The 26,555-nt window shown below is 51.5% G+C and overlaps 14 protein-coding genes across 14 annotated transcripts; 9 read left to right on the top strand and 5 right to left on the bottom strand.

Annotated features, from left to right (window-relative positions):
- The first annotated feature begins 198 nt into the window (after positions 1-198).
- BDW74DRAFT_74901 (pre-mRNA-splicing factor SYF2) lies at positions 199-1,332 on the top strand. Its single transcript, XM_073733615.1, has 3 exons — positions 199-462; positions 520-1,158; positions 1,211-1,332. The coding sequence occupies exons 1-3, from the start codon at positions 259-261 to the stop codon at positions 1,256-1,258; spliced, it is 891 nt and encodes a 296-aa protein (XP_073587647.1). The 5' UTR covers positions 199-258; the 3' UTR covers positions 1,259-1,332.
- On the bottom strand, positions 1,207-2,565 carry horA (ubiquinone biosynthesis protein COQ11). Its single transcript, XM_073733614.1, has 4 exons — positions 2,400-2,565; positions 2,289-2,343; positions 1,888-2,228; positions 1,207-1,828 (listed from the first exon to the last, which is right to left on the bottom strand). Exons 1-4 carry the CDS (start codon positions 2,443-2,445, stop codon positions 1,407-1,409), a joined length of 864 nt encoding a protein of 287 aa, XP_073587646.1. The 5' UTR covers positions 2,446-2,565; the 3' UTR covers positions 1,207-1,406.
- A 64-nt stretch (positions 2,566-2,629) lies between these two features.
- yaf9 (YEATS domain-containing protein YAF9) lies at positions 2,630-4,094 on the top strand. Its single transcript, XM_073733613.1, has 3 exons — positions 2,630-2,824; positions 2,880-2,904; positions 2,958-4,094. The coding sequence occupies exons 1-3, from the start codon at positions 2,792-2,794 to the stop codon at positions 3,665-3,667; spliced, it is 768 nt and encodes a 255-aa protein (XP_073587645.1). The 5' UTR covers positions 2,630-2,791; the 3' UTR covers positions 3,668-4,094.
- Positions 4,094-5,659, bottom strand: BDW74DRAFT_187392 (indoleamine 2,3-dioxygenase). Its single transcript, XM_073731477.1, has 3 exons — positions 5,356-5,659; positions 4,674-5,297; positions 4,094-4,616 (listed from the first exon to the last, which is right to left on the bottom strand). The coding sequence occupies exons 1-3, from the start codon at positions 5,647-5,649 to the stop codon at positions 4,236-4,238; spliced, it is 1,299 nt and encodes a 432-aa protein (XP_073587644.1). The 5' UTR covers positions 5,650-5,659; the 3' UTR covers positions 4,094-4,235.
- A 704-nt stretch (positions 5,660-6,363) lies between these two features.
- BDW74DRAFT_174145 (kynureninase) lies at positions 6,364-7,957 on the top strand (the record flags this gene model as incomplete). Its single annotated transcript, XM_073727963.1, has 4 exons — positions 6,364-6,544; positions 6,600-6,937; positions 7,003-7,483; positions 7,542-7,957. 4 exons carry the CDS (start codon positions 6,364-6,366, stop codon positions 7,955-7,957), a joined length of 1,416 nt encoding a protein of 471 aa, XP_073587643.1.
- Positions 7,958-8,283: 326 nt separating this feature from the next.
- On the bottom strand, positions 8,284-9,124 carry BDW74DRAFT_145550 (cytochrome c oxidase subunit 7). The gene is made up of 5 exons (XM_073723210.1): positions 9,050-9,124; positions 8,807-8,885; positions 8,660-8,720; positions 8,574-8,605; positions 8,284-8,473 (listed from the first exon to the last, which is right to left on the bottom strand). The coding sequence occupies exons 1-5, from the start codon at positions 9,076-9,078 to the stop codon at positions 8,444-8,446; spliced, it is 231 nt and encodes a 76-aa protein (XP_073587642.1). The 5' UTR covers positions 9,079-9,124; the 3' UTR covers positions 8,284-8,443.
- A 197-nt stretch (positions 9,125-9,321) lies between these two features.
- BDW74DRAFT_145548 (uncharacterized protein) lies at positions 9,322-11,945 on the top strand. The gene has a single exon (XM_073723209.1). It carries the CDS (start codon positions 9,443-9,445, stop codon positions 11,882-11,884), a length of 2,442 nt encoding a protein of 813 aa, XP_073587641.1. The 5' UTR covers positions 9,322-9,442; the 3' UTR covers positions 11,885-11,945.
- A 281-nt stretch (positions 11,946-12,226) lies between these two features.
- Positions 12,227-13,917, top strand: BDW74DRAFT_74802 (uncharacterized protein). Its single transcript, XM_073733611.1, has 3 exons — positions 12,227-12,728; positions 12,801-12,976; positions 13,031-13,917. The coding sequence occupies exons 1-3, from the start codon at positions 12,526-12,528 to the stop codon at positions 13,792-13,794; spliced, it is 1,143 nt and encodes a 380-aa protein (XP_073587640.1). The 5' UTR covers positions 12,227-12,525; the 3' UTR covers positions 13,795-13,917.
- A 476-nt stretch (positions 13,918-14,393) lies between these two features.
- BDW74DRAFT_74773 (thiamine-binding protein) lies at positions 14,394-15,454 on the bottom strand. Its single transcript, XM_073733609.1, has 4 exons — positions 15,256-15,454; positions 14,968-15,073; positions 14,644-14,746; positions 14,394-14,549 (listed from the first exon to the last, which is right to left on the bottom strand). The coding sequence occupies exons 1-4, from the start codon at positions 15,307-15,309 to the stop codon at positions 14,486-14,488; spliced, it is 327 nt and encodes a 108-aa protein (XP_073587639.1). The 5' UTR covers positions 15,310-15,454; the 3' UTR covers positions 14,394-14,485.
- Positions 15,455-16,431: 977 nt separating this feature from the next.
- BDW74DRAFT_74756 (inositol-pentakisphosphate 2-kinase) lies at positions 16,432-18,497 on the top strand. Its single transcript, XM_073733608.1, has 2 exons — positions 16,432-17,925; positions 18,025-18,497. The coding sequence occupies exons 1-2, from the start codon at positions 17,140-17,142 to the stop codon at positions 18,226-18,228; spliced, it is 990 nt and encodes a 329-aa protein (XP_073587638.1). The 5' UTR covers positions 16,432-17,139; the 3' UTR covers positions 18,229-18,497.
- Positions 18,498-18,874: 377 nt separating this feature from the next.
- On the top strand, positions 18,875-19,811 carry BDW74DRAFT_174140 (nitroreductase family protein; the record flags this gene model as incomplete). The annotated part of the gene is made up of 3 exons (XM_073727962.1): positions 18,875-19,315; positions 19,403-19,517; positions 19,606-19,811. 3 exons carry the CDS (start codon positions 18,875-18,877, stop codon positions 19,809-19,811), a joined length of 762 nt encoding a protein of 253 aa, XP_073587637.1.
- Positions 19,812-19,822: 11 nt separating this feature from the next.
- Positions 19,823-21,242, top strand: BDW74DRAFT_74824 (chitin deacetylase). Its single transcript, XM_073733612.1, has 3 exons — positions 19,823-20,536; positions 20,609-20,973; positions 21,043-21,242. The coding sequence occupies exons 1-3, from the start codon at positions 20,190-20,192 to the stop codon at positions 21,087-21,089; spliced, it is 759 nt and encodes a 252-aa protein (XP_073587636.1). The 5' UTR covers positions 19,823-20,189; the 3' UTR covers positions 21,090-21,242.
- A 152-nt stretch (positions 21,243-21,394) lies between these two features.
- BDW74DRAFT_165617 (M48 family metallopeptidase) lies at positions 21,395-24,741 on the bottom strand (the record flags this gene model as incomplete). Its single annotated transcript, XM_073726447.1, has 10 exons — positions 21,395-22,689; positions 22,772-23,183; positions 23,225-23,442; positions 23,710-23,768; positions 23,820-23,851; positions 23,898-23,961; positions 24,027-24,072; positions 24,126-24,150; positions 24,202-24,442; positions 24,500-24,741. 10 exons carry the CDS (start codon positions 24,739-24,741, stop codon positions 21,395-21,397), a joined length of 2,634 nt encoding a protein of 877 aa, XP_073587635.1.
- Positions 24,742-25,559: 818 nt separating this feature from the next.
- BDW74DRAFT_145539 (DUF3632 domain-containing protein) lies at positions 25,560-26,414 on the top strand. The gene has a single exon (XM_073723208.1). The coding sequence runs from the start codon at positions 25,810-25,812 to the stop codon at positions 26,365-26,367; it is 558 nt and encodes a 185-aa protein (XP_073587634.1). The 5' UTR covers positions 25,560-25,809; the 3' UTR covers positions 26,368-26,414.
- The last annotated feature ends 141 nt before the right edge of the window (positions 26,415-26,555 follow it).

Genomic DNA, 26,555 nt, shown 5'->3' with positions numbered 1-26,555 from the left:
GAGGTGGCCGAGCCCTACAACCCTGGCCCTGCACAATCATAGCCCGCCTGTACTTTCAGCCCCCAAAGGGCCATGCCCTGACTAAACGGCTATTTATACATGTGACCACCCGCGGCTTTGCTACATAGGCGGTGAGGCGGGTGGCCCATCCCCTCCGCAAGCCTATGAGGTCTACAGCCCATTTTCTACCAAGTTTCATCGGGAATTTCATACTCAGCCCTTCGCTCCTCTGTCACGACACATAAACTCACTAGAGATATGTCAGATCATCATAACTCGAAACAGTCTCCCGCAAAGGAGAGTGGAAAAGGCGAAGAGAAGTTGACGACACCACACACCGAATCCAATACGTCAGAACGCCCGGAGGAGAATTCCAACACGGAGACAGGCGACAAGGAGGATAGCGCGGTTGCAAGGGCCCGCGACCGGAAAGAGAGGTTCAAGGCACTCCAAGCACGCGCAGTAAGTGCTACTGAATCTAGCATGAACGCGCTCCTTTCGCATCTAACGCCATGACAGAAATCCGCGAATGAACGCAACTTGAAAGAGACAGCCGCCGAAACTCAGCGTCTAGCAACTGACCCGTCCCTACTGTCCTCACTATCGCGCAAGCACGCTTTTGCTTCGCATAACCTACTCAAAGCCGATACGGAAGCTGCTGGAGAGGATTTCGAGCGTAAACGCGCATGGGACTGGACCATCGACGAATCCGAGAAATGGGACAGGCGGATGGAAAAGAAACAACGCCACCGTGACGATGTTGCGTTCCAAGATTACACTCAAGACGCGCGCAAAGTATACAAGAGACAGCTACGGGAGATAAAACCTGACCTTGAAGGATACGAGAACGACAAAATGGCAGCGATTGAGAAAGCTGCTGCAAACGGCGACCTTGAGATTGTTGAAACCGCCGACGGGGAGATGATTGCAGTGGATAAGAATGGCACCTTCTACTCCACGGCGGACACGGTTGGATTCGCCGAGAGCAAACCCGATCGTGCAGCCGTCGACAAATTAGTCGCGGACCTGAAGAAGGCCGAGGAGGTCCGCCTCAAGAAGCGCAGAGACCGCCGCGGTGGTGACGATGAAGGCGACGTTACCTATATCAACGAAAAGAACAAGCAGTTCAACCAGAAGCTGGCTCGTTTCTACAACAAGGTTAGTCCTTGCCCTCTCTAGTGCTCTGAAAATCACGCTAATCTTTCTCTAGTACACTACAGAAATACGTGACAGTTTTGAGCGAGGTACCATGATATGATATGATACAATTATTATACAATGTTTACCGCGATGCGGCCGCTACCAACTCATTCGACACCAAACTATGACGGGTCATCAAACAGTATTCTTCGGCGAGCCATTTCATGCGACGCCGCCCTAAACGCCGTCACATTCAACGGCGACAATTACAGCATGCTTTTTCTCCACGCTTTGGTGGCCAACGCCTCAATCTTCCTTGGCGGGACTGGCCCGCTCACGGACGGATCCTCCAACGCTTCGACCACTGCCTCTCCTACCATGTCCACTTGGAACGGCTTATCCACCATTGCTCCGAGGGAGTTCAGTCTGCCGCCCACAAGCGCATTAAACTGCGATGCAACAAACCCGCCAAGCGCTATTGGCAAGGTGAACTTCCTACTCGAGTCGTACATTAACGGAGGGCGCACGAATACACTTCGCAATTCTGGGAGCTTGGAGGATATTATTGTTTCCGCTTCTCGTTTGGTTGTGATGTATCTGCTCGGAAGGATCGGGGCACCCGAGGAGGCGGAAATGTAAAGGAACGTCGACGCCTGCTCATTCAATGACTCTTGCGCCAAAGCGATAGCTTTATTATTCACGAGCATGTTAACCTCACGTTTGCCACCATTCCACCGTGGTACATACCAGAATCCCTGTTCATAAGCTCATACGTAAACTGGCCATCTCTTTCCTGCGCCTTGAGCGCCTCGCCCTCTTGCCTTTGAAGAGGATTCTGGCTCCCGCGTTTCGAGGAGCTGAAGGCCCTTTGTAAGCCGGATATGATCGGTTCCCGCCCTTGAACCACACCCTTGTAATCGGCTTCAAGAAGAATACCCATGCTGTGTACCACCGCAGTCGCTTCTTTCAAAGCAGATTTGTACGTCTCTGGCTTCAAAATGTCGGCTTTGGCCCACTCCACCGACTTTGCCCATCCCGGACGCTGGGAAGAGCTCGTGACGGCATCCCATCGTGGTTCGCCGGATCGACTGTTCGCCACGGATATTAGAATCCCTAATTGCCTAGAGTAGGAAGCAAAAGGCGCATACCTAAGAGATGTTACTGACCAGCCCCTTGCGACGGCTGATTTGCAGATTCTTGATCCTGCGCAAGGCCAGTTTCATTAGCACAGTTTATCTCAACGAGCGCGGCGCAAGTACCTAAGAACCCATTTCCACCGGCAACAACAAGCTTCTTCGTCGCCATGTCTTCGTGAATCAAATTAATTGATGAATATAGTTGCACAATAGCCGATTCGATTCTTCAGGCTTACTTGCAGCATTGGCGCATTCTCACGGACAAATATGACGGCAGAACCCACTGCGGAAGAAGCTCTGCCGGAGCTGGATCGCACCACCTTCTGGAACCTTGGAAAGGTTCCTTATCGGAAGTTCTTATCGCGCTATCACGTGCTGACTTTAATTGGTAAAAGACGCGCTCGCCCAGTCCATCTTCGCTCCTCCAACCTTGCGCCTTTTGAGATTCCACGTTTACGAAACACATTCAACCAATCTACGCAGCTCTATAAGATTCTTGGTATTGCGCTTACGAGATGCCCTCCGCAACGGGAACAAAGCGCGTCAGGGTGAGTATCCAGCGAAGCGAACACAGGGAGTCGAGACTGACCCAAAGGCCATTAGGGAGTCTCAATCTTTCGACCATTTGGTGAGTCGTCGCTTTTATCTCGCTCTCCTCTAGGCACATACTTACCAGTGCAGTCTTCGGCAGCGAAGCGCGACCCTTTGACCCCGCCACGAAACCCAGCGACGTATCCTCCGACCACACCCACCAATGGTGCGTGTACGTTCGCGGCGTAAACGGCGAAGACATCTCCTACTGGATCAAAAAAGTTCAATTCAAGCTCCATGAAACCTACGTCCAGAATGTCCGCACTATCGAACAACCGCCTTATGAAGTCACCGAGACTGGCTGGGGTGAGTTCGAGATCCAGATCAAGATCTATTTCGTGCCGGAATCCATGGAGAAGCCGCAGACTCTCTGGCATGCCTTGAAACTGCACCCGTATGGGCCCGATGCGGAAGGCAAGAAAGAGCGGCGGGAGATGGTCGTCAGCCAGAATTACGAGGAGGTCGTGTTCAATGAGCCCGTTGAGCAGTTCTATGAGTACCTTACTGGGGGTGCTGGTGCGCAGCAGCCGCAGAAGGGGAAGGGTGGGAAGAGTGCGAAATCGGCGCAGCAGCAACGTGGTGGTAATGGCAGGACGGCGGAGATACCGTACAACGAAACACCCGACAACCCTTATAGTCGGACAGCGGAGAGCACGGAGCTCGATCGGTTGGCGGAGGCAACGAAAACAGTAGAACAGATGATTAAGGATGAGAAGGAGAAGCTTATTGCTCGTGAGAAACGATTGGCGGAGTTGCGCGAAAGCGAAAAGGTTACTACGCAGCCGACTAAGAAGAGGTAACGGTTCTGCGTGAGCCGTCGCGGAGGGCTGCAGCACCTCTCTTCGGATTTTGATTATAAACCATATCCCAATTCTTCCTAATGACTCGGAAAGAATGTCCGCCAGCTCGCCACAGCGGACGCCAGAGATCGTTCCGACCTTCTTCATTTTTAGGGATCTACCATGCCACAACCCTATGGGAAAGGCAACAGCAAATGCGGCGCCCGGTCTTGGCCGAATTTGAGGATCGTGTCTCATGTGGCAAGATGAGCATGTTCTGCAGATCACACCTGCATGCGCGTGCATTTGTCAGAATTGCAATGGCCAATATTTTCTCTGACGCAAAGCCCCCTGGCTTCTAGTTGGCTGGACAGGCTAAATTAAGCAGCACCATCTCGCGCATCTATGGCTTCCTGCATACATTAATTTTATAGCTAGAGAACAAATTCAGAATAATGGATGGGAAGAATGGTAGAGCAAATCCAAAAAGTGCCATATTCTCGCTATATGTACAATAACAAAATGGTGCATCTCTATCCTATGTACAGCGGGCTCCTGGCCCTGGCAGAGTCACGCAATCAACAACCCTCTAATTCGCAAAGTTAGCCGCAGCCTTAGTATCGTCCCGAGTTTGTCTCAGGAACGGAATCAAATCAGTTCCTCCTGTTCCGCTGACGCCAGACGAGACCTTCTCGGTCGAGTCCTTCATCTGGGTCTGTGTCGTTGAAGCCAGGTTCATCCTGACAGGCGTGTTCTCTGGAGGAGGCATCTTTGCCGCCGTGATAATGTACCGTGTCACGAGTCGGACGTGCTTGTCACGGAAAGATCCGAGGGCCATGACGGCGGCGTTGTAGGCGTCTCGAACAGGTGTGCCGAGCTTGCAGCTCATAGCGTAGGGGCGGAGGTTGGCGTTGCGAGTGAGCATTTCCAGGAATCGGCGGTGGGGGCCAGGCATGTAGTTTCGCATTTCCTGTATTGTATTGTTAGGATCTCTCGTACTCGGGGGAAAAAAGATAGCTCTGCGTACCTGGATGTATGGGGTCTTGCCCATCTTCGCCCTTGGGAGCTCAGCTTTAGTAGGGCCTCCCATGGCTGTGTGCTCGACACCGAGGAAAATGTCGAATGTTTGGATGAGGGAACTTTGCGCGTTGCTGCCACCGCTGTACTGGAGCCATTCGCCCTTTCCGTTCCCTTGGTCGAAGAAAAGACCGTTCGGTAGGCCGGCTGAAGCCATGTTCTTGCTTCCGGCGAGGTAGGGTCGGAGGAGGTGGAAGAAGACGGCAGGGTGGTTCTTCTCGTACATTCGTTCCAGGATACGAGCCAGCTCGTTGAATCCTTCACTGATTTGGTTGAGGTAGGCGACGATTCTCTGGTTGTCGCCGACGGCCACGGCTTGGATTGTATTAAGCATCATTTCAATGACCCGGGCTCCTCTGGCTTCCATGGCGACGGAGACCATGAAGAACCACTCCTCGTCTTTAGTTCCGGTGTATGACAGTGTCACGGACAGGTTGTCTGCACAAGTGAGATCGTCGTTGGGTGATGAAGTCGACCAGTTCCAGAGGTTGAGGGCTGCGTAAGTGGCCACTGGAGGAAGTTCTAGGTGACTTGACACTTCGAGGTAGGGTACTGAGATAGCAGCTGGCAGGACCTGCCATAACACCAGTAGTTAGCAGCAGAATCAAAGGGTCCAGAGATGAAGTACTTACATCTTTTGGGATTTCACCTCCCCAGACATAGGCATGTGTGAGGTAAGAGAGTACCACATAGGCTCTCCTCCATTCCGGCTTGGATCGCAGGTTTGCAGTGGTGAGGACGGGCAGGCTTTCCACGGCCTGATGAATGGTACCATTTTTAATACTGGCAGTCAAATCCCGGGCAACGGCTTCCCAGGGAGCGTAGTAAGGGTCGGGTAAACACTGCAGCGGGGGAGCCTCTGGGAGGAAGCCGGTTTGAAGAGAGAACTCGTACTCTTCAAGAGAAAAATCTGGTGAGGAAAGCATTGTGATGTGGGTTTGATGTGTGAAGTGACACTGGATGTGAGGATGTAGAGAAGGTCGAGTGGTCTATTGAAGTATGAGGCAGTCAAGGCATGCAAAAGCCACCCTTCTTAAATATGGTCGACCCAACGTAATGGTATTGCTTAATGGCATGACAGAAGCGGGCCCGGAAGACGCTCACTTGGATCTTATCTCAACTTTTTCCTAACGTCCATGCTCAGTGAAAGGCACCAGCCGCAGTCGAAAGAAACACAGGCGAGTCATGGACTGTGTCAACCCCTGCTCCGATCTCCGAGAAGTAACCATCATAATTCCGGAGATAGGATAGATAACGATGATCCAGACAAGATAGGTAATCGATAACCAGTACATCGACAACTGCAACCAATCGATGCTGAAGCGATATTGATGCCAAAAGAGAGTGGGCACGGAAAAGATCCGGGCCAGGGCAAGAGTCCTCACTCAGCGGGGACGGACCACCATCCGGCTTCCCCAACTCTCATCGATCACTGGCATCGGATCCCGCCGATCTCGCCGTATACGACATCAGGAATTCTTATCGTCGTATCAACTATGTCTGGCTCCCCGCTATAAAGGTCCCGGGCAGGGAATGCTTGAAGTCTCAAGTATGTTTCTTTCTTTTGCGTAACCCTTCTTTCCTAGAATATACCCCTCAGAGCCTCCCCTCTCCCTCTCCCGTCTCTCCTCTCTTTCGTCATGTCCAGCCACGTCAACGGTGTCAATGGCGTTAACGGTGTGAAGCCGGTTTTCCCAGAAAATGCTGCTACTCGGGAATATGCCAAATCTCTGGATGCAGCTGACCCTCTGGCTGCATTCCGCGAGAAGTTCATCATTCCCTCCAAGGCCAATATTCAGTCCAAAAAGCTTGCAAAGCCCAGTACGTGCCATTACGCAACCCGGTGCATTTCACTCGCTAACTTATGTTGTGCCAGACCTTTCGGCTGAGCCATGCATCTATTTCTGCGGCAACTCGCTCGGCATCCAGCCCAAGGCTACGGCAAAGTACATGGAAGCTCACCTAGACACATGGGCTTCCATCGGCGTCAACGGCCACTTTACCAAGATCGAGGATTCTCCCCTTGACCCATGGTGGGTGATGGCTGAGCAAGCGGCAAGCTCGATGTCCAAGCTTGTCGGAGCTGCGCCGGAGGAGGTTATTGCAATGGGAACGCTTACGTCAAACCTGCATCTGTTGCTGGCAAGCTTTTACAAGCCCACTGCCACCAAGCACAAGATCCTGCTAGACTGGAAGGCATTCCCTAGTGATCATGTATGTTCTAGCAAACCCCTAAAGGTGGTGCCGTGCATCAACAGTTCTCTAACGTCAACATTTAGTACGCCATTGAGTCCCACATTGCCTGGCACGACGGGCTGGACCCAAAGAAGTCCATGGTACTCATTGGCCCGGATGAGGGCGAGTACGAAATTTCTACGCAAAAGATCCTCAACATCATCGACGAGCATGCCGATGAAGCCGCTCTCATTCTTCTCCCAGGTATCCAGTACTACACTGGACAGTACTTCGACATCAAGGCCATCACCGCTTACGCCCACTCGAAGGGGCTAATTGTCGGTTGGGATCTGGCCCACGCGTTCGCGAACGTTGAGGTTAAGCTCCACGAGTGGGACGTGGACTTTGCAGTTTGGTGTACCTACAAGTACGCCAACGCTGGGCCTGGTTCGATGGGTGGTCTTTTCGTTCACGAGAAGCACGGAAAGGTTGACTACAGCCAAGGCGAGGACGCTCCCCAGTTCCGACACAGACTTGCGGGATGGTATGGTGGTGATCGGTCCGTCAGGTTTAAGATGGACAACAGTAAGCCATGTCCATATCTACCGTTGGACTAAGGATACACGCTGACATGTATATTCAGAGTTCAAGCCCATCCCAGGAGCAGGCGGCTTCCAACTTTCAACATCCTCTGCCACAGATCTCACCTGCCTCAACGCCTCCCTCTCCATCTTCGATCAAACCTCCATCTCCGAACTGCGCCGGAAATCCGTCCACATCACCGCTTATCTGGAGTACCTACTGCTGAAAGACACAACAGATGAGACCCGTCCATTTAGCATCATCACTCCATCAGACCCCGAGGCACGAGGCGCTCAGCTGAGTCTGCTGCTCAAGCCTGGCCTGCTGCAGAAGGTCGCTGAGAAGCTGCAAGAAGCTTCGATTGTCTGCGACAAGCGCGAGCCTGGCGTTGTCCGTGTTGCACCTACTCCGCTGTACAACACTTACAGCGAGGTGTGGCAGTTTGTGGAACAGCTCAAGGCTGCTTTCCAGGAGTAGTCTGGTTCTTGTTCTGTTTGCATTTTGGAAGGCGTATACGATGTTTCGGTATAGATTTGTATGACTGGTAGACCTTATGGTAGAATGATCCTTATATACCCAATCCCTGTCCGCATGGGTTGAATGAAATAAAAATATAACCACTTGTTTTTGGGTCGTTCTCAAATCAGTAGCTATAAATGTGCCTCAAAGAAGGTTCTCAGCCGTCTCTCAGAAAGGATGATATATATACTTGAGTGCGCAGTGTTTCGAACGCTTGCAAATCGTATACGCACCCACCAATGCAGAGGATATGAAGATCTCGGGATGAGACTACAGATGTCTAGGATTTGAAACTGAGGAAAAATTCACATTGGGGCTCTAGCTTATATACAACCTCGAAATTCACCCACCCAACTAGCCCAGACTAACTTGAGGTGCACCGCCGATCGGCTCCAGCAAGACTGTCTAAATCAAATGGAGCGTCAATGATACAGCGGATTCAATCTATTTCTCGCCGAACCAGGTCTTGTGGCCCTGTTGATTGAGCGTTAGCATGTTATACAAAAGGTTTAGACCCTTCTCAAGGCTTATGGCACAGGGCAATCGTGGGCCCATGGATAAAGGGGTTACTAACAAAGACCATGCGACCCATGGCGTAGGTGCAAGCTAAGAGTTGAGTCAGTGATAGGTTCCCAATATGTCATGTCCAGAGCAACTCACCAACACCCATGCCGTAGACGGAGATGAGGTAGGGGTACATAACCCAGTTGGAGCGGGAGGTCTGGAAGATTGAATATTCTGGTTAATAGCTGTCGCAGTCGTTGCATGGAAGGAGATCGTAGGTGGGTTGATTGTGCGCAGACTGACCTTATACCACTGGCGCTTGCCGTCGTGCTGCTGGAAGAGACGCTGGTAGTACGGGACGCGGTTCTCACGGAACACGAATCTACATAATGATAAAAGTCAAGTTAGCAAGTTGCGTATCTCAATGGGGTGGTATGACTGGCTCAGAGCTCGGCCAATTGACCAGGGCATCTTATGATGTCGGCTCCGCGCTCAATGACGAGCTATCTGCGATGACTGAATATGAATTTATCGAATAGGACTTACCCGGCCATGCGAGGAGCGGTGCGAAGCATTTTGATGGGGAATGAGTGCGAGGAGGAGGGGTTTGGAAGAGGATAGTACAAGCGCAATGACGGATCGAACGATCAGTTGATGTCGAGATGTGTGGACCCAAACGCAGCTCTCGCACGTGACTCTTCCGCCCTTCAAGGCTGCTGTCTTACTAATGGTGCGCTATCTTGGAGCTAGTCGGCGCTGGGAAAGGCGGCCTTCTTCGGCAGAACTCCGATGAATTTCTGAAGCCCGCGTTACGATGAGCTTGGGATAGCTGCTCCGTTTTTCAGGGCAATCACACCAACACTTCTCTACTCGTGCACTGATGAGACAGGATGACCAGGTCGCTCTTAAATCCTAAGCATCATCTGTCCTTTCAAACTGATGCGACCGGCTCTTCTCCGATTGTTGAAGAGGCCATCGGCACTCTCAGTCCTTGAATCCATAGTATCGTCTCCGCCTGGAATCGAGCTCTTGAAACCCCAGCTGCATACAACATGCCCTCGTTGCTATTCGTCCGCGTTCAAACCGTTGTTTCGCCGGGTGCGACGGTCACGGCATCCGGCGCCGAAGAATGGAGCTTTCAATAGCCAGAAGAGACTTTCGAAGATCCGCTTTGCCCCCATTGAGTCTAACCCACCGAGTGTCACGAAAGAGAATTACAATGCGGGTATTGGAGATCAAGTACCAGGGCCCTGGAGAAATCTAGGGTTACAGCCAGAAAGACTGGAGTACGAATCCGACGTTGGACATACCCACGACATGGGCACTCGCCTGGTGGATGATCCCGCTCACCGAGACGATATGAGTCTTTGGCTGGAATTGCTTCGTCATCGGCAACGGCACTATGGGGGTCAGGGAGCCTTACAAATCTGGGAGGGAATGATGATGCGGGTCGGTGGGCTACAACTTCCTGTAGACGGGGAGACTGCGGATTTCTTCTGGCGGAGCTTTGTGGGCTACGGGGTAAAACATGAGGCGTTCCTCGATCAGGTCCTGGAGTACGCATCGCAGCTGCAAAGGCAGACAGGCCAGCGGTGGCCGAAGCTATACCAAGGCATCGTGGGTTCGTTTGTTAAGCTTGGAATGGGAAAGCAAGCCGTGACATGGCACAAGCGTCTTCAAGATTCACACGCTCCTACTAATGATGATATCGCTGAGTGCTTCACAGTAGCCGTGGCCGGCTATGACAGCTCTGAGAAAATGTCTGGTGGTTTTCGGGCGCGGATAGCCGCTTTCCGAGCAATATGCAAACATACAGATGGTCACCAGGTATACGGCCATGTTATCGCTGCTCTGATGGCTAGAGGAAAGTCCGAAGAACTACTTCGAATGCATGAATTTCTTATCGGTCAAGGCGATCATCCCCGTTCCCTCGAGGAGATGCAGCCATTGCTAGAGTACGTGCGGTATTTCTCCAACGATAGCACAAAGAGCAGAATGCGGCTTTATTTGGATGAACGATTCTCACCGAACGAAGCGACTGATTCCGGCGCGCCCTCCGCAGTGGAATCTTCCCCAGAAACGGATGTCAAATCTCAGTCTGGCGATAATGCTTTGAAAGACGAACTTGGAGCTCGGATCTTTGCTACAAAGGCCCTATCCCTCGACATGATTATCTCCGGGTTAAAGACGTTTCGTGTCTCAGCCATCGGTCCGCTATCATTGCGCGAATTGGCCAGGCGAGCCGGTGGGAGCCAGGATCTATTGGCAAAACTTGAGCAGCTTGAGCAAAATAATATCTCGTTTGGAAACAACATCTTCGTCCGACTTCTGCGCCAGCTCGCCAGCAAACACGAAGAAATACTTCTCTCCGACCTCATCCACAGTGATCAACATCATGACGTGCTTGAGGATGCTAAAACCCAGTCGTCACTACTAATATCACGCTACGCCGCTGGAGATTTGCGACAATACAATCTGGCTTTGGTGGTTCTTAAAGAGCTGCTTGGAGAAGGACCAGAGCTGCTGAAGCTCCATTTTCGAAAACACATCGCAGCTGGGGAGAGGGATTTGGCCGCCAACACAGTGGTTGAAATGCTCGCTCAAGGCTCACCCTTGACGAGAAAAATCTTGGATTTCATGATCACCTATCTTTTCGGCCCACGGAGACGAGGGCGTAGGCCTGTTAAACAGCCCAATCTCCGCTCGACACATACCCTACAATCTGCTTTCACATACTTGCAAAACGTTGCATTGACAGGTACGGATGTTCCCGTGGAACTTTGGGTTGAAACGGTCAAGCGACATGGTATGGAGGCAAGTTGGGAGGATTTGCGCGACTGCTGTCTCTGGCTGGCCCGCCACTATGATTTTCAAGTCCCAGAGAATAACCCGATGATGCTGCGACGGATCTTCAGCCCACGATTGCAGGAAGCAATAGTTAGCTGGGGGTTTACCATAGAGCCACCAACCAAGCTACGGATGAAGGACTTCCACGCAACCGGGATGCAAAGCGAACCTTTGGTCCCATTTGTTCGAGGCATTTTGCTTCTACGTGAGCTGCGAGATAAAGGCATCCACGTCAAGTCATCGCTCGTTGGTCAAGTCAGCGAGATGCGCCTTATTACCCTTTACAGCCGGATACCTTTCTTCTCCAATCGACCAAGGAACCGTGTGTTACGAAAAGAGAACCCTTATCTGCTGTCACGGGTAATGGAAGATATCAATTGTGCCTGGGGGCAGCCGTGTCTGTATGATCGCGTACAAAAGGAGTCCACACAGTCGTTTGTCCAGACCTATTATCCAAAGCTCACGCCCCGGCACGTAGCCGACCGAGCTAATATGTGGCAATACTTGGACAGATACGACGATATCAGTCAATAAATATCATTTGTGACAATTTATCCAGATCAATATATGATACAATCATAATGCCATGTCTTAATTTTGATACCTAGAGTTGAGCCCCGAGTACGGAGTATAGGGACCATAAGACCGCCAAGGCAGCCACGTCACGTGCGTACGTAGTGCCTAGGAAACGAGAATGTTTTGCTCCGCCACAAAGATGGCGTGTCCGAAACGTCAGCTCGGCTGCCGATTCGTCTAAGAATAGTCCCAAGAGTCCAGAGTCCAGACAGCTTCAGAGTCGCGTGGAGCGACTGGGCCGCCAATTCTCTCGTCTGCGAACGACCAAGAGTCTCATATCAGATGATACACCAATAATGACAGCTCTGGTCCCACCTTCATCGCGTCCAGATCGACGGCCATCAGCCCTCTTTTCCAAATATAACGTAGTGATGGCGATGGATACGAGAGGGTCTCTCTCTTCGTTCTCTCATTCTTTCCCCTTACCCTTCCCTCGATGACACTGCCTACCTAGGATTTATCAGTATACAGTGGATTTGATCAGCTCTAGCATTCCAATTTGCAGCTAGCATCTGTTGCTCCCTTGCCAAAAGATACCCCAGAGCCCCTTTCTTCCCAAAGGCTATCTACCAGGACGCTTCGCCGTTGCATATCACAAGATGTTAGGAGTCGCTGCGCTTCTGTCTCTTCTCCCCCTCGCGTCAGCCACAACCATCATCTCTAGACAACAATCCAACTCCACAGTTTGCAATAATGCGGCCAGCCTTTGTTCAAAATCCTATGGCGACATCACCCACCTTGGCGCACACGACAGCCCTTTTCTGAGAGACGAGTCAACGGGCAATTCGATATCTGGCAATCAGTGAGTTGGACCCTTCGGAAGACTTCCTCTGCGCTAGCCGTGTTTTGGGCACTGACTTGGACCGTGTCCTAGGTACTACAATACTACCGTTCAACTCGATGCAGGCGTCCGCTTAGTATCGGCCCAAGTGCACAACAGCGACTCCCAATGGCGTCTGTGCCATTCAAGCTGCGACCTCTTAGATGCTGGCAGGCTTCGTACGTGGTTGTCTGAAATCAAGGATTGGTTGGATTCAAACCCAAATGAAGGTACGGCTTGTGGAAGCTTGTTTGCGCTAGGATATTCATACTGAACATTGATAGTGGTGACGGTATTGCTGGTGAATTCGGACAGTGCTACGGCCTCCGACTTAGCTGCGGAATATGAAGCTGCGAACATCACCGATTACGCCTACACTCCCACATCGGAATCCGCGCCGAGTTCTTGGCCGACATTACAGGAGTTGATCGATGCTGGAACCCGGTTGATGACGTTTGTTGCATCTTTAGACGATAATTCGGGCGCGACATACCTCATGGATGAGTTCACCTATATCTTCGAAAACCCGTACGACGTGACATCAGCGTCGAACTTCTCCTGCACCGCCGATAGACCTTCCCGGTATAGTGGTGACGCCGCCTCGGCGATCTCGGCCAACATGCTCCCGCTCCAAAACCACTTCCTCTACCAGACTATTCTCCTAGACTACCAGGCTCCCAATGCGAGCTACGTGGGGACCACCAATGCCCCCTCCGGCGGCGAAGGAAATCTGGGCGATGCAGCATCTACCTGCCAAAGCACCTGGGGCCGCCAGCCAGCCTTCATCCTAGTGGACTTCTTTGACAAGGGCCCAGCCATTGAAACGGTGGATAACCTCAACGGCGTCACCAATGCTGTTGGCCGCACGAATGTCACCGCCGTTGCGGAGGACGAGGAGAGTTCTGCATCCACCTACTCCAATGTGTTCAAGGGCTTGGTTGATCTCGTCCGCAGCGCCCAGTCTGGGGCTAGTACCAGCATGGGTGACTGGATTTGGGCTGGCGGTGATTGGGGCGAGATTCTAGGCGGAGGTATCTCACTTTCTTGATCTGGTCGCTGGGCTCGGCCGTTTCTCTTTTGTGTTTCGCTATTCATTTTGTCGTCGGTTATTGGCCTCGCCTTTGATACCTGGTTGGATTAGACGAAGCATTGTCGTTAGATAGCCATGCATGTTTCGGCGTTTTGGGTAAGTGTACTGGAAGACTAGTCGCGTTTCATCACGCCAGGTGGAAAACTGGACTTCATTTGGAATCTTGAGCACTTGCGTCCGAGCGGTATCCTTACATTCTTGAAAATGCCATTGTGGTCATTTAGTTTGTGTATAGTGCGCAGACTACACATCTATCGTTCAGAGATGATCCAATATGACTTCGTCTATTTCAATTGCAACTGGCCCTCACAAGGCCATGCGCGTTGTCGTCAGCACCAGGCCTCGGCGTCAAACGCGATAAAACTACAATTCTATGATGCTGATAACAATAGTTTCACCCCCGGTCGAAATTCCCCACTACAAAAAGCTATATTCCTTGGGCGAGTGCAATTACTCCGTTCGTAGTCGTCCATGTGAGGCTGATAACGCGGTTCAAGCGCAAGAGGAACGCTAGGTAGATTGATGATGGCAAACCATGTTTGGATCCGATTAGAATAATCAGTTTAACTTTCGCTAAGAGTATAGCCGCAGTCGACTGGTTCGCATCTGTACTAAGCGGCTTTCGGCTTCCTTCCGTGGTATGTTTGGTCTACTGCTTCAAGAGCTCTTGGACCTTGGCCACCTTATCTTCGAACGATTGTACCTTGTCGGTTCTGCAACTCGGAGAGCATTGGCATTCGGTTAGCCCCGATTTCACCCGCTAAGCATGGGCGCGTAGTACAGCTACCCCTGGGACGGGAAATATACCTTGAACCGACACGGATATCAGTCTGGATTCGCACAATTCCTTGTTGATGCAATATCGTGTGCGCTTGACCTATGACTCGATGGACGTCGTCCCAAGAGCCTTCTGTATATGTCGCAAACGCCGCCAGGAATGGCGGACAGAAGTTTGTTAGCCCATGTTATGTCATTGCATGGTCTGAGGGCAGACAGTGAAGGTGGCACGGTCAGGGCACAAATCGAGGGGTAATGCTGAGGACATGACAGGGAAGCCTGTGCTGCGCAGTGTTCCGCGTGCAGGTAGGCACTTATTGTAGGACACGAGTGAGAGACAGAGAGAGTGCATACCGAGAGTGGTTCCGGCGGAGTGCATGACATATTTTAGACCGGATTTCTCGATCAATCGCTGGACATCTGCAATTTGCGCAGAGACCGAAGGCGAAGATGTGCCAATCTATGCAAATTGTGGTGTTAGTTGACTGAGCTGCATCTTCACATGGTTGGCAGCGAAGGCATTGATAGGACGGAAATGTAGAGATAGAGAGGAACAAGGCAAACGGGCGAACCGCAGCAGGAAGCGCGGAGGGGGAGCAATGATGAGGTGCATGATAGATGCATGTGCTAGCGACCACGAACAGGAATCAGACAGAAGTCCGCAACTGCATGAGAGGGCGTCGGGATGGAGGCCATTTCCAGAGAGGGCGGGGTGCGTTTGAGGTGCTTGTCTGACGTTCGCAACGGGCCCACCAGATGGGTGATATGCAGCAAGCAATGCGGTGCCTTTTGTTTTTGCTTTTTCAAGGACGACGCTATCTCAGGGACTGACAGAGTCAATATCCTTGTAGATGGCGAGTTCCACTGGCGATGGAGAGTACTTGGGGTGGTGGTGCGAGGCTAAGGCTGGCGCCCCTCCTAGCCGCGGGGTAAAGTAACCTATCGCACTATCGCCAACGGCAACACTGGCCCAGTTAGGCTATCGCCTCATGCATGCAAAGCAATTGACATCTGGACGGGGACAGAGCACTCCAGCTGCAGCTTTCCTATCTCGCCCATGCGGCTACGGGATAAACCAGTGGCATCGAGTCGTGTAAGTTGGAAGTTACACACGAGAACACAAGCGGGGCGCAGAGACGCAGAGACGCAGAGACGATTGGCATCCACAGCACTGGAATTTGGTTCGCGGACCTGCTAAGATTCATCGTCCGTTCCAGCTTGACTCACGAGTCTTCTATTTCTTCCCTCATCCCCCTTTTTTCGAGTTCTGTCTCTAATCGAATTCTTTTATCACCCAGGATACCCAGGATCACTCCCACAGTCCAGGATCCGCAGCCCGCTTCTTTTCTTCTGGAAGCCGCAGGACCCCTGCTAGCTTGAGCCTATCCCTCAACTCTGCGATTTCTTGCATGACTTCAGCAGATCTTCTTGACTTTCCACACTCTCGCCTCTGACCATCCTCAGGCCACCAACCAGCCGTTGCACTGACCGCTAGTCCGTTAAATCTGCTAGGAATCTGCACCGCCATAGACAGCGCAAGTCAACCTGAAGTGTCCGTGCCCGACGCCTTGGATCCTGTCATCCTGGCAGCCTGCGTTCAGCTGCCACGAGTTACGCGATCGTGGATCCTACCTTGCTCGCTCGTGTTCAACCTGTTCGAGTTTGCCGCCTGGTCATTATTGTGCCCCCGCAGTTCTTTGTTGAGGTCAAGAAACACACAACACTCGGTCAATTCCAGCAGTGCCAGCGTCATCGAAATTGAGCGAGTTGGCGATCGCAATCGCAAATCCCGATCTCATTGGTACATCATCGGCCTGAGTGGCCAAGCGTTCAGCCTGCTGAGACGGTCTAAATCCTGCACAAGACTCAACGCATGGGTAAAAGGACCCTCTCCACTAAACGCAATCGGGTTGTCTTGGTCTTATCGCCCGGGGTCATTCACCACCTAGGGCCAGTCAAGCGCATCCTTGACCTTATCTCAGCTGAGTAAACCTACGCCATAAGTAACTTTACCTCCTCCAACGAGCTTATTTCGCGACTATCTCGGCTTTATTGGCCGAGAGTGACGAGGCACAGCCGTTCCACTCATACGAGGCGACACTGGAATAAGTAAAACGGGAAAAGCAAAACCACGGTGTGACCGCGCTCCCAACCAAACGGAGCACTAGTGCTCGCCATCTTCAGAGAGGCTTATACGCTTCCCGAACCCATTGAGTCACTGGAGCAGTATTTAATGTCGGCTGAGGCCTGAAATACTTACTTGCCCATCTCACTATTTCGCTTCAAAAGCCCTATATTCCTGCAGCTTCCCTGTCACCCGGGCTTCGGTACTACTACTTACTTATCCTCACATCCCCGTCTTGGTATACTTACGGAGTACATTCCACCCATTTCAGAACCACCAACCTTCCTGTTTCTAGGTTAATAGGATCACCAAGATCTCTTACACAGCGCACTGCCGGCGTGGCCATGATTTTTTCCACAGAAATCAAACTCAGAATAACTCAACATCAGACGACGTGACCGATGACGCAACTCAAGTCTTTCGAGCTCCCGATTGGGACTCAACTTGCCTACCTCGCCGAAGGTGGCGCAAATATTATATACCGGATTGTGCCAGCCATCCATCAAACATTACCCCCGGACTATAGAGGAAAATTGTTGAGACTTCGCAAGGATACACCGGCCGGTGTTTCGTATCAGGAGATTGCCCGGAATTTCGACAAGACCATCCGTCCTCTTTTCAAACCCGAAGAGCTGGTGGACCAGGAATTAGTTTACTTACCCAAAGGCCTCACCCAGCAATGCAATGAGCAGCTGCGCGCTGCGGAGCTTACTGAACAGCGACCAAAACAAAGGCGTGGCATTTATCTCTCCCTCACAGAACCATTTGGACTGCTGGTCACAGATATGACCTCCTTTGGAAATCCTGGGACTGACCTGGCCGAGTTGAAGCCGAAATGGCTTCTTCAGTCCCCTTCCGCACCTACAGGCGTACGAAGATGTCGCACCTGCGCTTTACGGGACATGAAAAACCAAGACGCTCGGCGAGTGGGTGCAGCGGCGGCGCGCTCGTTCTGCCCTCTGGACCTGGTATCTGATAAATTTGAGCATGTCTTGCGCGCGGCCAAATTTGTCAAGGGATACAAAGATTATACGCGGCTTGCCAGAGTTCTATACCGGAACCCCACGTTGCTGAAGCTTCTAGCGCACCAGAGGAACCTGAAAGACGTTGGGCTCTACGGGCCCTCTCCTTTTTCTAAAGACAAATCTTTGGCAATGACGCTTCGGGATTGCACAATGTTTATTAAGGTAGCCTTCCCTTATGGAGTTCGTGAAGTGGCTCAAGAAACATTCGTTCTACGACGGAGACGATCTACAATGGCGCAACAGTTCACTGACGGGTTATAGATGCCTCGAAATGAAAAAGGACGAGTTGAGATTCGGCTGGGCGATCTAGATCTGAAGACCGCAGCCGGTGGCAAAGCTCAATACTGGCTCGATCTAGAGCATCGATTGATCAGCGAAGGCTGGTATATGGGTGCTAATAGCCATACCCGTACATGCGACTGCGCTTTGCAGAGCCCGCGAGGGCAGCCACCTCCATCCATGTGAGACTATGGCTTTTTCTTTCCTCTTACATTTCATACTTGATGTTCGCGGTGAGCAGCGATCTAATGAGGACTACAGCTTATGTGCTGGAGTTGCATTTAGTCTTCATGCTACGAAAGTTACATGATCACGATACATATGCACACCATTATTTCGGCGTCTTTTTTGTCTTATATCTCGGTGCACCTCGTCTGGCTTAACGTTGCTTGGGGCGTTCGAGTTTCTACGACTACAGGGTGCGGGCGCTGGTTTATTATGGGTTCGGATTCGGTGCTGGATACCCCATGCTACGTTTCTTTTTATCCTGCTATTTTCGGTGTTTCTTTTGGTACAAATCATCATTCTCATGCTCGGGAGGTATTTTGGTTCACTTGTTGCATACATACTTACTGTTGGCGAAACCGTCTGGGTTACGGGCGAGGCATTCCGGCTGTTTGGAGTGTTTGAAGATTTTTCGCAACAGCAACTCAGCATTGAATTTCCAATTTCATTAAGTGTTTAACAGTAATGTCTTTTAAATCCTGAGTCAGTGGTGACAAAGATGAGAGCTCGGTCTTGGCAGGCACTTCGGCTCTACGGATATATCTTCGCCCTGCTTGCTCCTTTTCAGTTCTTACAACCAAACCAACAAACCTACTCAGGTCTCACCATGGCAGTTCCACGCATTGCCTGTCGAATGTTCTCCCCTCTGCGTCGCTCAAAATGCCTACAAGGCATCCGCGCTTCCTCCCCAATCATAAACACAGCTACCCAGCCTTTCTCTTATTCTGCCCGGGCACAGTCTCCTAAACCAGATACCTTGATCGAATTGGCCAAAGCCAGGCGCACCATCTACCAGTTGGGCAGCGACAGCCCTGCTCCAGACACTGAAATTGAGAAGCTTGTCCATGCTGCCATTTTGAACGTTCCCAGTGCGTTCAATACACAATCGACACGACTGCTGGTTCTGTTGCATCGCGAGCACGAGCGTCTGTGGGATGTTGTTATCGATGTCTTCCAAAACCTTGTGAAAACGGGTGCTATACCCAAAGAAATTTGGGAGAAGCAGACGCTCCCAAAGTTGCAGGGATTTCAAGCTGGGGTTGGAACGGTATGTGAATCTCGACCGCGATCGAACGAGTTATGGTTCGCGAACTCGTAGAGACTACAGAGTTATTAATCCAAACTGTATGGGTAGATCCTCTTTTATGAAGACCCAGCGCACATCAAGCCCTTCTCGGAGAAGTTCGCTCTGTACAAGGACCAGTTTGGGCCGTGGGCAGAGCACTCTAATGCCATGCACCAATACTTTCGTGCGTCTTACCCCTGGCCCCTGCCTCCAATTTTTTTTTTCATTTGTTTATTGTGACTCGCGAGACTGTTGGGCTAACCTCATGCAAGTCTGGACCGGACTCGAATCTCTCGGTTTCGGTGCAAACCTGCAGCACTACAACCCCCTTATTGACGCGCCGGTTGCTAAGCAATGGGATATTCCTTCTGAGTGGAGGCTTATTGCGCAGTTGGTGTTCGGTAGCCCTAAGGGAGCTCCTGGAGAGAAGAGTCAGAAGCCAATTGAGGATCGCGTCAAGATCTATGGGAAACAGTGAGGCAGATCAGGAAATGATGTGTCAGTCCAGCACAGGTCCTCTCCACAGTTGACACCCTGGACGATTTTTGGTAGAACTGCTATAGAAATCGGCTGGACCAATAGAAGTTTTATTGATATCTCAGGCCCATCGCCAACGCTTCCGCTGCAACTCGTTTTGCTCTTTCCTAGAACATCTCAAAACACCAACCCCCATGCTTAAGCTACCAATCTCAGAGCCGGGACGCTCCTTCCAAAAGTTATAAGGATGACGGGAAAGCATGCCCTTCTTCTCCGTTTACTGCGATATCGCCGAACTTATCTTGGGGCCTTTCCCCTCCGTCGTTCCTGTCCATGACCATATTCTTTAGTCGCATCTTTATACTTATTCAATACCACCATGGTGTTTCCTAAACTGCCAGGCGTGGCATTCCTGTTTTTCCTCATTGCTACGATCCTTATCCCTAGTGCTGAATCCTTAGCCGTCGATACAAAAGCAAACGTCACAGACCGACAAGTGCAATTAGTGCAGATCCCCTACGGCGTGAACATCCACCATTGCTACGTCCCCGGAACTGTGGCTATAACCTTCGATGACGGACCCTACATTTACACAGAAGAGCTTCTCGGGATATTTGCCCAATACGGCGCGAAGGCGACCTTCTTCGTGAACGGCCACAACTTATCCGGCAACGAGTGGCTAATTCGGCGCATGGTCAATGAGGGACATCAACTAGCATCGCATACGTACATCACCCCATAGCCCCTTTCTGGCTCTAAGAGATCACTGAAAGCTAACCAGACATACCACTTTTGCAGATGGGGTCATCCAGACCTTACTATTCTCAGCTATGACCAGATCGTTGAACAAATGACCCGGCTTGAGTCTGCGTTCGCGGCGGCCGTCGGAAAGGTTCCTACCTACATGCGGCCTCCATACCTAGCCGCCAACGAGTATGTTCTCAGTGTAATGGGCGAGCTCGGCTACCATGTTGTTGGCGCCAGTGTTGATACCAAGGACTATGAGAACGACCACCCGGATCTGATTGGACGCAGCGTGGCCAAGTACAACTCTGAGCTTGACCAGGGAGGGAACATCGTCCTGGCGCATGATATCCACGAACAGACAGTACGAGCTCTGGCTCGCATCATGTTGGACGAAGTCTACGAACGAGGGTTGAAACGTAGGCCTCACTTTCCCTCTCGTTTGTGCCTACGTTGGACTTAAGAAACATTACACTGACAACGAACAGCCACAACTGTTGGAGAGTGTCTTGGTGAGGATAAATGGTATCGGTAGCCAAGATCAAGCTTGTACATGTCGCCTATCGTTATTTCACCTAATACTCTCTGGAAGATATCCAATTAATCGATCGCTTTGGAGTTGGAACTAGCCTGTGCTTGCAGTGTAGATGTAGGCCTTGTACCATGGAATATGAAAATCGATATTGTTAACGTCGGTCCTAGCTAGCTCCATGCACGGCAGTTGACGGTAGGTCCAATGTAACAATAGACAATCTGTACATTCCAAAACGGGCATTTTAGGATATCGTATAATTCTATCAAAGTTGCATTTTGGACTATCCACATCATAAATTAGTAAGTTTAATTCTCATCCCAGTTAGCGTTGGGACCAGGGGGTTTCGGCCCACCAGCCTGTCGAGCAACGATGATCTGGTCGACGCTCAGAACAGTCCGGGCTGACTCACTAGCCAGACGAATAGCCCAGCTCTTGGAAGCAAGCAGGTCAAGGATCCCCTCCTCCACAGCGTCCAGCGTACCAGCTGACGAGGAACCCTCAATGTCAACACCAGTGGTCCAGTAGGGCTCCGTCTCGTCACCGCCAGAGCTATCTTCCTCTTCACCCTCCTCGTCATCGCCAGCAGATTCCGCACTGGCATTGTTGCGGTGGTGAGCAGTGTAGAGACGGGAAAGGACCTCGGTGGCGTCGAGACCGGCGGACTCGGCGATCGTGCGAGGGATAACCTCGAAGGCCTCGGCGAACTTGCGGATAGCGTGTTGAGGCAGACCGGGCGTCCTGTCTGCGAAGGCGGAGATGCGCTCGACGAGCTGGATCTCCGTGGCGCCGGCGCCGGGGACGAGACGCGGGTCCTTGGTGATGGCCTTGACGGCGTTGACGCCGTCGTCGATGGCGCGCTCAACATCGTCGAGGTGGTTCTGGGTCGCGCCGCGGAGGACGATGGTTGCGGTGCGGGTGACGGCGGTGGCATCCTCCTGACGGAAAACGGTAACGCGGTCGCCGCCGATCTCGGTGGTCTCGACGACGTCGATGGAGCCCATCTCGTCGGGCATGGGGGCGCCGAGACGGGCGAGGGGGGTGGCGCCAACGACGCGGCAGAGGCGGCGGAGCTCGAACTTGGAGAGGATCTTGATCACGAGGATGTTGAAGCGGTTGAGGTAGTGGAGGGCGAGGTCACCGACTTGGGCGCCGGCGACGACGACGCGGAGGCCGGAGTCGTAGAGCTCCTTGATGGCGGCTTCGAGGCGCCCCTCTTCGCCCTTGGTGAAGTCGAGCATTTCCTGCGCGTTCTTGAGCAGCACTGTGCCCTTGGTCTCGGTCTGGGAGATGTCGATCGGGCAGCTGAAGACTCCGACCTTGGCCTTGGTGGCCTTCTTGATGGAACCCTCGGGCTCACGGCCGAAAACCATACCCTTAATCACGCGGGACTGTTCCAGGCTTCCACCCATGATTTTCACGACGCGGACGTTATCGACGTTGAAGTTGACGGGGTTCTTGGGAAGGACGGCTAGGACGGCCTCGGCGACGAGGGAAGCGAGGAGCTGCTCGGTACCGGATTGCTTACTGGCAACGACGGTGCGGAGGGCCTTGGTGAGTTCGGTTTGGGAGCGTAATTCCTGCAGGCGGTCGACTTCGAGATCTATTGCAACCACCGGTTAACCATGATCCGTTGAGGGAAACCTGAGATACTAAGGGCCATCTTTCAAAAAATAGGAACCCACCTTCTAACACCTTCAGCGCAAAGTTCTGTGCCTTCTCGTAACCCTGGACAATATCGCTCGTCTTCAAACCCAATCGCAGCAATTCTTCAGCCTTCTTCAGCAGTTCACCCGCCAGAACAATGACGAGGTTGGTTCCATCACCCATCTCCGCATCCTGCTGTTGACTAGCCATCACCAGCAACTTAGCGGCGGGATGAACAACTTCGAGCTCACGGAGGATCGTGGCGGCGTCCGATGTGAGGATCATCTTTTGCAGGTGGTTGATGACAATCTTGTTGCGGCCATACGGACCAAGCGACGTCTGAACAGTCTGAGAGATGGCCTGGCAGGCCTCGATATTGCGAATGACGGCACCATCTTCAGCATCGTGGCTAGGTGATTGAATCGTGTTAGTTGGAGGTTTCCTTTGCGCCTGGCTGGCTGAGTGCTTTCTTCATTGTCTCCGTGGAGAACTCGCGGGGGCGCCCTGAGTGGGAATCGCTTACCTCTGGTAGCCAGGCTTGAAGAGGCCGGCCTGGGAAGGCCCGGGTAGAGAAAGGGACATGATGATTGTGAGTCCTGCTCTTGAATTAGACAGTCACAATTGAAATAAAGAAACACAGGGTGTAGAATACCGCTGACAGTGGTGTTAGCTGCTGCTTGGGGATTTTTTGGCGGAGCTTCGAGACGGTCTGCCGGCGACTGTTTGTTGCGTTTGCAACACGAGGGGCTCTTGGCATGCCCTGTCCAGTTAACCACTTGTATACTAGGATAGGAGTCAATGGACAAGAGGGGTATCATTATTTATCGTACACTAATTTACATCGGTAGAGCCTTTATTTACACCTACCTATATCTGAATTACCAGAAATCATTGCTTGCTTGTCGGAACCCGGGCACTGTAAATTGAACGTTAGCGGCATAGAACATCAATTAGAATGATGAACAAGAAAGCTTACTCCAAGATCTGGTACCCATGCAGCCGCTGTTCTCATACTCGATCTGAGCTTTATCGAGCCTATGGTTGAGTTAGTGAGCTGTAGCCTTGGTGTCTGGGTATAAGCCATACCATCCGCGAATAGCCTCCGCACGATTATCATTCTATTCCAGTCAGCGCAAATTTCAGGAACCTTGGAGAGCGGCTTACAGATGGGTGAGTCGACATGAACTGAGGAGGCGCCTGTTTATCTGCTCTTTGCATGCGTACCCAACTATAATCATCAGTAAAATTCATGTGTTTCGGGGAGAAGGTGAGCGAAGGATTTTGCCGGCATACAAATCAACAGCAGCTTCAGGATTGAAACAGGCTTTCGACATCATCACTGAGTATAAGGTTAGCCACGACTTATGTACGGATCGCACGGAAAGAGCATACTTAACCCGATATTATCCGCCTCCGCCTACTCGATGTTAGTGCTCAATCTCGTTTTGTCGTGCTGGCATAAGCTTACCTCTTGTGTCCTAGAGTTGGGCAAACTGTACATAAGATTCAGAAGCAGGGACGGAATATTCCCAGAGACATCGAATAGGAGGGCAGTGAGGAAGATAACACCCATGGTCACGAAGTTACTGCTCATCCTTTCTCCGGTATGATGAGCCACAACGTGGGCAATCTCATGGCCTAGGACAGCTGCTAGACCATCCTCATCCTTGCATATGGGTAGAATTCCAGTGTATACGAACACTTTGCCACTACAGAAGATTAGCAATGGTCATGTTGCGATATGCCGCGATTAAGCATAGGCTTACCCTGGAAGGACAAATGCATTCGCCATGTTGTCGTCCTGAATAACATGAACCTTCCAGTCGGCGCCCTCGATCGACGCCAATGGGATCAGTCGATGAAGAACGCGATCAACCATGACAGTAAGTGGGTGGGAGTCTGGAAGTATGCGACCTCTGGAGTCCCGGAGAACTTCCTGATAGCTCTGCTCGCCCATTTTCAGCTCTTGCTTATGAGAGACGCAATTGAACCGCCGACGACCGGTCATCTAGAGAAGTGTTGTTAATATGAAGGCATAGTGGGGTGGAGAGTGTCCGAATCAAAATGAGCGCACGACAAACGACAAGGGTAACCCAAAGACACAAATGCTCACCTCAACAGTATCCGTATTGTATATATAGAAGCCTGAGATAACACCCCCGATGATCACAAAGTGGATAGGCTTCGCGTTCTGCAATAGTTGCAGAAACAATGGTGATCTTCCACGTCCCTCGAAACGCCTATATTGATTGCTCCCATTGATGAAGTATCGGTAGCTTGAACTAGAGAAAAACCGTGGAGAGTCAAAGCGATACGTCCGAGGCAAGGAGCGCGCGGGATATGTAAAGAATCTCGGGGACTGTGTTCTTGTACATGATGCTGAGAAGAATCGTTGGGAGTATTGCGAGAGAGGTATGGAGACTCGGGCGCGAGAGATCGTCGGGGTGAGATGATGCGCGGCGGCGCGCAACGAGGGAGCTATCGGGTATCGAAACATTGCTGCAGTCGTTTCATATGATGTGGAAGAGAGATATATGTACAAGCTAGATAGATAACCGCGTTAATGATTTGAGGCGATCGGCGAAGAGAGCCGTCGGAGGTCGGAGTTGGCAAGATTCAGGAACCAAAAGATGACGTTTAAGGTTGCATGTGAGGAAGGACTGTCCCCGCATTGGCCGATAAGGAATCCATAGGACCCCCTTTATAGCTGCTGCTTCCCCTCTATTTACTTTTCCATTTACAAGAATTTTTTGTGCGATTCTTCTCTGTATATCACGAATCACATCCTAACGCGATGTCGAATAACAGAATGACAGATATCAGACACCCACTCTATGGATCTCGTCAGTCGCGCGTTGCCATTCTCCAGGACCTGTTCCTCGACAACATATCCGCTCCAATAGCAGCGAAACAGTTGGCTTCAGTCACCCTCTCCGAAGATGCGACGGTCGAAGACGGTCTCAACAACCTCTGGGACGTGATTGTTCTATCAGCACACTATTTTGTTGCGGAACTCGAGAAGCTCGTTGACGTCGTTGTGGAACTATCCCAGCTTCCCAGCCCCTACCTCGCAGAGATGGGACCTCTGATGATTCACGACATGCAAGTCTGGCAGGACCTCCCAATGCTCGGGTGGCGCCTCCGAGATGCATGGAACATGTCCGTGCGCCCCGATAGCAGCCCTAAAGAACGACAAAAGACAATCTCGGATATCCTCACTACAAACAGATTCGTTGCCCTTCTTATGGCAACTGAGAAACCTATATTTGCGTCCTTCTCGTGGTTTGCCTTGGTCACGCTTCGAAATGCTCTCGAGACACCGACGGAGCAAATACGTCCCGCGGAGTCCTTGGAGGCACTGATCCCTGCAGCAGCAGCATGGATTGAGATTTTGGGTGCGAAGATCTACAGATGGGAGCTGGAATTTGAGTCTGGCCCTAAGGTCGGTGCGAGGGGGAAGGGTGGTCCCTTGTGGGACGGGAAACATGGCTTCTGCAAGGAGAGATGGGGGCTTTGGCGGAAGAGGTTTGGCGAGCTGGGCAAGATGGAGCCTGGGATTCCGGAGAATGTAAAGGTAGTAGCACAGGGTGCGGAATCGATGATGGAACAGATCGAAACCGGACTTGTCCAATGATGAAGAAAATGTACAAAACTGAAGATGTCAATATCCTTAGACTAATATAGATAGACGTGACCGTTATTTAGGGCCTGGCCGAGCTTCGTCAATCCATCATTGCCAGAGAACATCTAGCTGTATATCTGTTACCCAAGTTTCTGACTATAGGAAGGCATTTCAAAACAGGAAACAATAATCGCCAGGAA

This window comes from Aspergillus multicolor (assembly GCF_047715735.1).
Source record: "Aspergillus multicolor strain CBS 133.54 unplaced genomic scaffold BDW74scaffold_3, whole genome shotgun sequence".
NCBI lineage: Eukaryota > Fungi > Ascomycota > Eurotiomycetes > Eurotiales > Aspergillaceae > Aspergillus > Aspergillus multicolor.
The sequence above is the reverse complement of the archived record's forward strand: the minus strand, read 5'-3'. Positions and strand labels throughout refer to the sequence as shown.